Here is an 11257-nt window from a genome sequence, read left to right as displayed (position 1 = left end):
AGTTACATCAGTTGTCTGTTATGTCCTGCCAAGAGAGCTGTAGTTCAAAGGAATGCATCAAGGCACCGGTGCCAACTCTCCACTTCACCAGTCAACATGATCATTGTACTACAGGTGTTCTGTCTCTAACTGTTTTTCATTTTTCTCAATATTCATGACAGATTCTGAATCATACCAAGAATATCCTGAATCTTTAGACGGTCTTGTATACTTTTTGTGGCACATACAAAATCCACAAAGAGGTTAGGATGAGGGGGAAACTATGAGATCTGGCCGTACTCCAGCAGTTCGACAAGCCCTGCAGGAGGGAATGTGGTTATAAAAAGTGTGATCATAGGAAAAGCTTTGGGAATAATAGGAGTTTGGGGCCATTTCAGGTCATCACCAACTCCATGGCATGCAAAGAGAAGCTTGAGAGGATGCAGGGAGAGAAAAGAGATGTGCATCACTTTACCTTGTTGGATAATTATCACTGCTCCACAGACCAAACATTGCAGAACAAGGGATCATGTGGCATGAACTTATAATGCCCTCCACTAACACAAGAACTCATTGTACTGTCACTGCAAAGGCCATGTGTGAGAAACCCAACATCTCCATTTCAAGGCAGCCATACACCCGCTGCACTGCAGAGGGTATCATTTAATTAACTTAATGGTGAATCATTCTGGCTGACAGCTGATCACTTGTTTCCACAGATGTTCTTGATGTTGGATAAATGTGCATTCATACTCAGGCATCTAACAGCTGTTTTATAGCGTATGTATATTTCAGCTGAAACACTATGTTGTATTGTACGGTGATGCCTCTGCATGACAGAAGAGAGCGAGTATAGGCCTCAGAGACCTCCACTCTTTCAAACCAGTTCGTCAACCTCGTATATTTCTTGGACTAGACGCGTTAACCGCCATCCACAAAGCATAACATGCTACTGCTCTCCTTGTCCACTCTTTTGTTTGAACAAGTCCAATGTGGTCTCTGCTCTCTACGTTTGCCGTGCTTTAGGTGCAAGTGGTGCTGGAGCAGCTGCGTATAACACGGAGATGTCAGTTTCAGATGCCATTTTCATCTGTGCACACTGAATGTTTTCCAAAGAGTATAAAACCTCCCTCAGAGGGGCACTGGAATCGCTAACTGAGACACTTTCCTCTGAAATATGAGTCATGAGCCTCAGTGGCTTTATAAATCCCAGTGACTCAAGGACACCATCTGATGGCTGATGAGCAGAATAACATCAGGATATTAATTCCATCTTGTCTGGGAACTCATTTCTGCAACATATGATCCTTCTTGGAGATCTTACACACCCACCTTGTGCCTATTCTTTCCTGGAAGCATGTCCTCAGATGTCACTGCCCCCGAGGCCTTCATGTTACCTTTTTGATGTAACCTGAATTAAGCGATCGTGCCTCACAAACAGTTTGATCTCTTGTGACGGTGTGTGGACTAATAAACTGAAATGGATAAAAGAGAGATCTAGACCACCTTAAAATCCTCCCCGAGTTTCTCCTAATCTCCTCTTCAGATAATTCTTCTGCGGCTCTGCCAACTTTAAGCCCGGGCTCAACAAAAGCAGAGCAAATAAAAATAATGAGGAGCTTGATATGAAGGGAAACAAAGAAAGAGATTAAAGCTCTTTGAGGCTGGTGTTTGATTTAATCTCAAGGCCGGTTTGTTGTCCGATGCTTTCCCAGAATGAAGCAATAATGTTGATCTTGATGAGTAAAAGTGTTGGTTGAAAAGTGCTCCATCACTAGTTTTGAGTGGAGTTTGTTGATCATCTAAACAGTCGATGCAGCTGTACAATGAATTTGAAGGCACCCTTTAGAAATTGTAACTTACAGCTTTATTAATGAATTATTAAATGGTTTACTAATGCTTTATAGATCAGTTACAAACCATTAATAAACTACTATTGGCCACTTTCCTCCTGTAAAAGGGCTGCAGAACATCTGGACTAAAATCTAATAGCTTCTTCATGTTTACAACTCCAGACTTGATTGAGTATTATTAAAACCCTTTATAGGTAATTCATTAGCATTTATAGTTTTAGCCAACTTGTGATCTTTTATTGTTGGCTTATTAGAAACCCGGGGCATATGTGTCTGTTTATTAATGACATTTTAAATACTTTTAAACTACGGACTTGATGGTTTAATAGAAAGTGAGAAACCCACATAGATTCATAAATGCCAGTTTATTGGAAGACTCTTCCTGATGAACACCAAAGCAAATGCCATTCTGGAAAACAATAAACCAAAGGGATTTTTGACAACCTTCTTAATAAAGAGTGTGATGAAAGGATCGATATCAATCTCATATGTGTGTAAAGTACAGAGCTGGAGTCAAGACATGTTTAGTCTAGTTTACATAATTGCATCTTTTTGTTTACACATAAACAAGCAAAATTGCTAAGATTTATAACTGTAGTGGAGTTGATGAGCTAAAGAGGTAGCTAAAAAGACAACGTGTTTTCCTTGAGGAGGATAAACCCAACTACTTTTTGTGACCTGGCAACCCAAAAGTATTTTTTTTTAATCAAAGGTAGGAGTTCGGCATTTGGGCAAACATGCTTATTTACTTTCTTTTCCAGACTAAATTAAGCTTACAACATGCATAGACATTAAATTGATCTTCTCATCTCTCACAAGTCTGGTTCTGTTCAAAGAGAAAATACAGTACACCCATCCCCCCACCTGTAGCGCTAACAACTTGTTTGTTTGTTTGTTTGTTTGTTTGTTTAGCCCATAAACAGAAATTCGTGACATTTGAGCATTTATTAATGACTAACATATATACACAGTAGAGTTGATGAATAAGAAGGAGGAATCAAGGAGTCAAGGGAATGTTTCACTACCTGGCAACTCTAAAAGTTGTTATTTTCAAAGGATTAGTCTACATTGTGTATGCTTATTTGCATTTTTGAAACCAGAGAAACAAACTTTATGTGCATTTTGCAAAAATCAAATGTTAAAAAACATTTTTTAGGGGGAGTTGCATTTTAGAGTACTTCTGTGCAGCGTTTCTACAGCATAGTTTTTCCAGACTGTCAGCACAAGTTGTGGTTTCAGTTTCTGTTCAGGCATGATGATGCCAAATCTGACAACCTGACTGTGAAATTTATCTCATTATACAAGTTAACTCCAACTATGATGTTATAACTGATTTGTAAAGCATTAGTAAATGATTTGCTTACTTTTAATAAAGCTGTTAGCTCTTCATCAGGCCTTGAAGTGCTAGAAATCACAAGATTCACTCTCATCCTATCGTTCTCTTTCCGAGTTCTCAGGCCTGAGGACAAAGTGAACCTCATGACCCTGTTTCCAGCCTGGAGGAGGAGGGATGGGATGGCCATGACATCAATAAAGGAAACACTTATGGTTGGAGTCAGGATGATACAGCGTTTGGGATTTGTGGCGAGTACGCGAGGCACAAGAATCTAGCTGGATCCCTTACTGGTCGCCTTGTTGCCACGGCAACCTGCTTTTGTTTAGCGCTCTGCAGATTCGGATCCTGGCGGTGGTTTCGTGGGGATTTGTTGATTTGAGGGCGCTGGATGTAGAATGAGATACAAGAAATTATAAAGTGTTTGACTTTTGGTTGGAGAGAGAGTGTGCATGTGTGTGTCCCTGCACACTTGTCAAGCAGTAGATCACTCTTTCCCCCACTTGGTTCATCCCTCTCTCTCGCTTCACACACAATTTTTTCGACTCTGGCTTTCCCTGGGAGGCCAGAGCAGGGCTTGATTTACTGTACAGTGGAATTATGGGAAGGGAAAGCTTCCCAACACAAGGTGGCCGATCGGAGGGTTTGCCAGCCACCGTGTTGATGGTGGTGATGCTTTATGAGTCCTGCAGATAAGGATGAATTGTCTTTTCAAGCGAAAGCTTTGACGTGCGTGGCTCTGATATGCATTATCGCCTTTGTGCACATCAAAACGTTGGACGTCCGTCAAAACCTTGAAGGCCAAATTCTCCAGTCGCACGGAGAAAGAGAAATAAAGAGAGAAGAGCATCTGTCAGCAGTGCAGCCCTGCGGACCGTGCTGTGGTCGACTGTGAGGTCCCGGTGACCTGGCCCTTCTGATGTGCTGGGCCTCAGTGCTGGCTCTGGCCTTGACCAGCAGAGGGAACATGATACTTAAATCATTCATAATTAGCTCCTTCCCTTTGCTTAATAACACATGAAGATAAATGGGTTCCAAGAATTTTCCAAATGGAAATAGTTGGTTTGGAATTAAAAGCTAGAAAATGGCCTACAAGCCCCGTATTGTAGTGGTTCAGTCTCTCTCTCTCTTATTCCTCCTGCTGGCAAACACAAGACAACACTTTTCTCTTCAGCACCTTTTCTATCTTTCCTGTCTCTCTGGAATACAAAACATTGACAACTTCAGGCGATATCTTCAAGAAAATAAATGTTTATTACTTTTTACATAATGTTCACAATACATTATACACAAATCAACGGCCCCCGTGGAACCTCACAAAGCTGTCTACGTTGTGATTTTTCTGTTTGTCATGTGTTATTCATTACAGTGCATCTCATGTACATGTATCAGCAGTGCAAACGTTGTGCTTGCACAAAAAAAAATCTCTGCAGAATGTCTGTTTGTGACCTTAAGATGAGCTGAGCTTCTCCAAGGCGCTGTGCAGGGTCTTTAGGTCCTCTCTCATTTGGCTCAGGGCGTTTTGGATCTTACTGGGCTGATCCAGAACGTCCATGCTGGAGGTAAAAGGGTCGTAGCGCACCGCAAAAGGACGCTTGATGGTTGCAGAGTACCTCCTGTGGGAGTAAATGAATGCAGCTTAGTATCAGAAAGACAGATTCACAGATTCAGATGGATGACAAATAAGAAAAAAGTATCTGGACATCGTCTGCATCTGTTATATTTCTTGACTCATTAAAGGCACATTGCATAGTTTTTCACCACTAATGGTACCATGGAGCAATGTTTTTATGAGTCCCTGTTTTGTCTGTGTTTGTGCATGCGGTTGATGCAATGCACAGGCCTGTCAATGGGTTCTCACTATTTAGATGATTTACAGGTGGCTGTAATGCTGCGTAATGTAAGACTGCGAGCAAGTAATCATGGATGTGAACGATACAGCTTTCAAAATGTTTTCTTTGTTAGACCTCAAGCATGCACATTGTGTTTTGGTGAGTAACACTGAATGTAAATAGAGAATTTGTTAGTCTGTTTACAAGAAAACTCCATGCGATACCTCTAAGCTGTGATTTGTTTTATCCCCTTCATATGGTGCCAATTATAGATACAGTTCTTTATCATTTATTAATAATAAAAACATGTATTTACAAAACAAATAGAGGTGGGAACAAAAATTCCTAAACTGTACTAAATTGTGAAAATATAAGGTGAACTTAAACGAGGTCTATACATTTACTTAACACAGTAAATTACCAAATTTAGTATTAGACTAATACATAAAGTACACAATACAGAGAAATCAGAGATCCACATATTTCACTATTTTTCTTGCCTTTTTTAGACCAAATAAGTTAATGGTTAATTAAGAAAAGGATCAACATATTAACATGATAATTAAAATAATTGTTAGTTGCAGCTCAGCTTAAAAGTAAAACAAAACTTTCTTTTATGAGTAGAAAATAGCTTAAACAGTAGCTTTAATTTGTACATTGCTGCTGTTCTTTAAAACCCACACAGTCACTTTTATCTTCATTTGAGAGACTCATTGGCAGCGTGAATGAGTTGAAACACTGAATTTTACAATAACATCTCTGCCATCCTCTCATTAATGTCAGTATTGGCCCTAATAGTGATTTAGTATATTGGATAGGTGCATCACTATGTCAGTGTTGAAAAAGGTTTCCACCAACAACAATAATGTATTCATCATAAAGTAATATGTACAGTATATACCTCAGCTTAATCTTTGCGTCCTCAAAGCTTTCAGACACAAAGTAAACAGGCTGGTAAGTTTGGTCCTGGTACGGCTGGACTGCTGTCTCCTCTGGGTTGAACGATTTGTACTCCGGCTCATTAGACAGGGCGTACTGGAAGGACAGGTCAGCGACACTCAGCATACCAAGTAGAAAAGAATATGGAGAACACATTGCAGCAAAATATTTGAGTGAACGTAGAGATAACACTCACAATGAGCTCTCCGTAGGATGAGAGGAGACCAGCGCCGTAAGCTTTCACTGTCCCATTCTGCTTGCAGAGGCCAAACTCTACGGTAAACCAGTATAACTATGAAGGAGAGAACCAGAGAAGAAGGCATTTGAGCAGGTTTTAAGTCATCTCATGCAGTTATTAGCTTTAGCCACTAGATGGCACTGAAGGCCCAATTAGTGCACAGTGAACAGAGCTTGTGTTTCCCTGAGATATTAAAATGAATCCTCAATTCAATATGAAGCTCAGCATGTTCTTTACCTTAAGGCCTCTTCACACAAATTGTCTTTTTAAATATGATTAAATTACACTTCAGGGACTAATATTATCTCATATAATGCAGGAAATCTGCAAACCTACCGTTGACAGTTTCTTAATGTCTTCATCTGATGCTCCAAGCGAGGCAAGTCCAATCTCCTGGAGGTGTTCAAATTGAGGATTATTAAAGATAATACATCTAGATTACACTCAGCTTAAGCCAAATAAAGGAAAATAATGTGCAGTCACAATTACCTGGGAAAACTGGGCGAATTCTTTGTCTGTCAGCATGGGAATATGGCCGAGTAATTCATGACAGCAGTCTCTGTTGGAGGAAATTGAAAGTCAGAAACAGGAAAAGCAGCTGAATGTGAACATGAATACGTTAGGTCCCAAATAACGGTTGACTCACGGCTCAGGGGAGTGCATTGGCGCAGAGGGGTGACGGATGTACTGTGTGCACTGAAACACCCTGAAGGCCAAACTGGCGAGGAAATCTCTGGCTGACAGCAGGCCGGCTACTGGACGCAGCTGGAAGCCTGTTTTCTCTTAGAGGAGCAGAGAGGAGAGAACTGTCAAACACTGGAACTAAAGCCAACTGAACCATTAAATATCCACAAATTCACAGTTTTTTTTCTCTTTTATTAATGTTGTCTCGACCTTTTCTGACTCTCCATTGCTAGCTCTCTTTCCTCCTTTTTTCCCCTAGCTTTATCTTTGTAAAGAGACATAACTTAAAACAAGAAATGGTTTAAATGTTAACATCTGTTTAATCTTCCATATCGCACAGTAAGAAAACTTTGAATTGTGACCTCACGAATATAGAAGTTAACATTTTGTTACCTGTTCATGCCACAGATGTAACAGATATTGGAGTATAATTTTGGTGACTCGTCCTGTAACTGTGAATTGCAGCTTTTCAAACTGTGCATGTATGTAGTATTTACCGATAGAAGATGTTTTTTGCTTTGAGTCCAGCTGTTTTCATCATTTGTTTCTTTTTTTGGTAGAGCTTGGATACCTTTCTAGCTTGAGGATGGCAGATCTTTTTCCCTTGTTGTTCTTTTATCTCCATCACATTTGTGTCAAAAATTACACCTTCTGCTGTAATTTTTTTTAATCTTTGTCTATCCTGTACACCCAACATCTATTGCATATCTGTCCATCCTGGAAGAAAGACCCCTCCTTTGTTACTTTTAAGGGTTTTTAAGGGAGTTTTGAGGTTAGAGGATTCTGTATTGCTGTCCAAATTGTAAAACCCCCTGAGGCAAATTTGTGATTTGTAAAATTGAACTGTACTGATAAAATTGATGTGACTTTTCTATTTCTGCAATCTTTTAGAATAGCAAAAACATCTGTCTGTCTCTCTTTCTTTTGGCTCATTTTAGGACAGCAGAAACCTTTTTTTTCCTTTTTAGAGTGCCAGAAAATTCTCTTGATTATATTCTTTAATTTAAAGTTGCGTTCCAGGTGGTCAAACCTGTCTCAATTCAACATTTTCTACTACTTTCATCCTCTCAGATGTCAAACCTTATCTTAATTATACTTTTTAAAATCTGGTTTATGTTATGTCTTGAAAGCAGAGGCTTTTCTGAATTGAACTCTTTCAATCTGCTCATCTTTGTCACCTTTGAGGAAGGCAGAAACCTCTCTGAGCTGAGGGATGCGGTCGTCTCCATAGCCACACTCTCTCTCCAGCTGCTGCAGACCGTCCAGGAACTGCCGACAGGCCAGACTGGGGTAAATACTCCGCAGCTTCTGGTAAACCTCCCTCCTTTAAACACAATAACACCACATCAACACACAATTGTTCCCCACCATGCATATGCATCTATAATATCTGAGGTCAATTCTCACCATGTGGATATTTCTTCTGCTGTATACTCCACAGTGGGCAACGGGTCCCCCCTACAACACACAACATTTAGTTATTAAGGAATATTTGAATGCTCTTCAGTGCTTTATAGAGATGACTTTCTTTTAGACTCACTGTTTGTATCTGAAGGCGAGCTCAGAAATGAAAGCACGTCTTTTTCTGTATTCTGGGTCGCTGTAGCCCTGCAAAAGAAATGTGACACAAATCCCCATAAATATGCTATTTTTTGTATAATCATTGATAAAAAAAATTACTCATCGGTAAACAAAAAGGTGACATTTCACTGTAAAAATGGAAACACCCACCGGATGGTCCTGGTCCATGTCCGGATCAAATTTGGTTATTAACAGGTTGCATCTGTCGAGGTCTTTTATCTGTCGGGGAAACCAGGGAACTGTGACGTTGACAGGAAGGGAAAAAAGAACTAATTAGTGCTTTTGTAATAGGCCTCATTGAATGTTATTATCATGTAGGAGGATTAACAAACAAGGAGCTTTCACAGGATAAATTAGGCCTGATAACATTGCAAGACATTAATATTAACAAGAGAGTGTAGTGATTAAATCATGCACTTGCCTTTTTCCTCTGGGATGGAGCGAACGTCATCGACCACTCTCTTCAGCGAGTTGATGAAAACATCGAGGTCAGAGCTGTGAACTTCACATTTCATGAAGAATTCCAGGTCTGTTGTGCTGTTCTTTGATTTCCTCCCAGGTCGACTCTCAATGTGAAGAAGTTTAGCTTCAAACGTCTATAAGAGTTAAAAATTGAGCAAAAGTGTAAAAGAAATACAGACAGAAAGACTTAATTGATGCTCAGATGAGATATTCTTACATCCAGGAATGATTGTGTTGCTTAGTTTAAAAGAAATCTGCTTTGTATTAATTTCCTAAACCTCAAGTTAAACTCAGGAGACGCAATTTTCACAATTCTTTCAATTGATAATTATGTTCTCTCACTTTGAATAATATTTTGTCACTTATCAGTCACTTCTACTTCACTACTCTTCACCCAACTACATTAATTTCATTGATACTATTCAGATTAAGATTTTACAAACAACAACAAATATGATGCATATCTATATTAAACTACTCAACAGTATAACATTACCATCAACTTGACCATCTAAAACATTAAAGTGCCTTAAATCCACCAATAATAATGATTGAAATATATAATATTGTAGCTGGCTAAATACTTATCAGACCTTACAATCAAAACATATGATTATTTTATAAAACATTGACATAAAATTAATTAGAATGATGAACTAATTAGCAGGGATAGACTTTACAGTGACATTTTGTTTACATATGAAAATGTCAGTAACAATGATTCATTACTAAAGGGCTGCATAAAGTAATATACAATTCATAGATTGGCATTGTTACTTTTACTTATAACAGAGTATTTTTACAGTGTAGTATTTGCTATATTTACCTAATCAAAATTATAAAGATGAGACTTTTACTTGTAACAGAATATTTCTTACAGTTTGGTATTACCACATTTATTTAAGTAAAATGAGAAATACATGACATTTACTCCATATAGAATAAGTTTTACAGTGCAGTGTTGCTACTTTTCTTTAAGTAAAATTACATGACCATTACTTGTAACAGAATATTTTTTACAGTGTAGTATTTCCACATTTACTTAAGTAACATGAATACATGATTTTTTTCCCCCCATGTAACGTAATATTTTTACAGTGTAGTATTTTGCTACAGCTACTTTAGTAAAATTATAAATACATGAGTTTTACACGGAATATAATATTATTTACAGTGTGGTATTTGCTTTAGGCCTATTCACTTAAGTAACATTATAAATGCATGACTTTTCAGGATATTTTCACGTGCAGTATTGTTATTTTTACACAAGTAAAATGTATGAATTCTGCGTAATTGAAGCTTACCTCAAATATTTTCCCCGTTTTGAAAAATCCTGCATTCTTCTCATTGCTGAGGGCGAACATGACGTTCAGAGTGACCCTTCCGTCCTTCTCCTCAAACACAAAGCTGTCTCCGTACCTGGAGGGCCCCGGGGAGCCCGAGGAGCCACTGCTGCGCCCCCTGCGAGCATCCTCGATCAGACTCTGCTTCCTCCCGCTGAACGGCGCAGTCTGCACCACGCTCTCCGTCTTCATCTATGTAGGGATCTGTTGGACGAGTCAAGGTTTCAGAGTCACCGGAGCCCCAAGTGTGTGTGTGTGCCATCATCAGCGCATGGACAGGTTTAAATACCCTGTCATCTGAGGGCTTTATGGAAATGAGTTGCGCAAGCACAGCACATGTGTTTGTTTTTTAGGCCTGTTTTGCGTCATGATGCTACATTTTGGTTAAGGGACGAAAATAGTGCTATTAAGAAGGGAAAAAAGCCAATTTGAGCAGTGTTGCACAAATAAAGCATTATGGATCAGAGATGCATTCAACCAAAACAGGCCATTGTAGATTGCATAAATGTTACATGATCTCATTTATAAAAGGAAGAAATTATTTGAAATGACTTGATGGTGTTTCACTGGTTGATTTAATTTATCTGCGTTTTAGTTTTTAAAACATTTTTGTAAATTGTGCTTTTATGTATAACACAATTTTTCATCTGTATTCAGGAGGGAAACAAATTGTGAGATCTGTGTGATTTGTTGGTAAGTAATCACATTTTCTGTGCTTTTAAAAAAAATACTATGATGATTTAAAAGTCAGTTTTCCATGAAATGTGTTAATGCTTGTTAATTCTTGATGTTTTTAAGTGTGTTAACTGCATATCAAAAGTCTGAAAAAGGAGGCAAGCTGGACAATTTAGTAAGTATTTACGATTATGATTTCTTCATTAATATATAGAAAATGTTTTTGTGAGTGATTTAAACATTTGGTTTTAGATAGGAATGTCTGATGATCTCAGTCTGAAAGTTGTTTAAGGTGGTTTTCTTTATTTCTGGGCTTGTTGTAGTGTTTGAAAGTATAT

The 11257-nt window shown here is 38.6% G+C and overlaps 1 protein-coding gene across 1 annotated transcript; it reads right to left on the bottom strand.

Annotated features, from left to right (window-relative positions):
• Window positions 1-4496: 4496 nt before the first annotated feature.
• On the bottom strand, window positions 4497-10436 carry th2 (tyrosine hydroxylase 2). Its single transcript, XM_062443418.1, has 12 exons — window positions 10206-10436; window positions 8861-9035; window positions 8590-8678; window positions 8399-8466; window positions 8266-8316; window positions 8037-8182; window positions 6821-6956; window positions 6664-6733; window positions 6511-6567; window positions 6133-6228; window positions 5899-6032; window positions 4497-4781 (listed from the first exon to the last, which is right to left on the bottom strand). The coding sequence occupies exons 1-12, from the start codon at window positions 10434-10436 to the stop codon at window positions 4616-4618; spliced, it is 1419 nt and encodes a 472-aa protein (XP_062299402.1). The 3' UTR covers window positions 4497-4615.
• Window positions 10437-11257: the final 821 nt, after the last annotated feature.

The sequence above is a fragment of the Scomber scombrus genome, chromosome 22 (genome assembly GCF_963691925.1).
Source record: "Scomber scombrus chromosome 22, fScoSco1.1, whole genome shotgun sequence".
NCBI lineage: Eukaryota > Metazoa > Chordata > Actinopteri > Scombriformes > Scombridae > Scomber > Scomber scombrus.
This window is presented reverse-complemented; position numbering and strand designations above follow the sequence as displayed.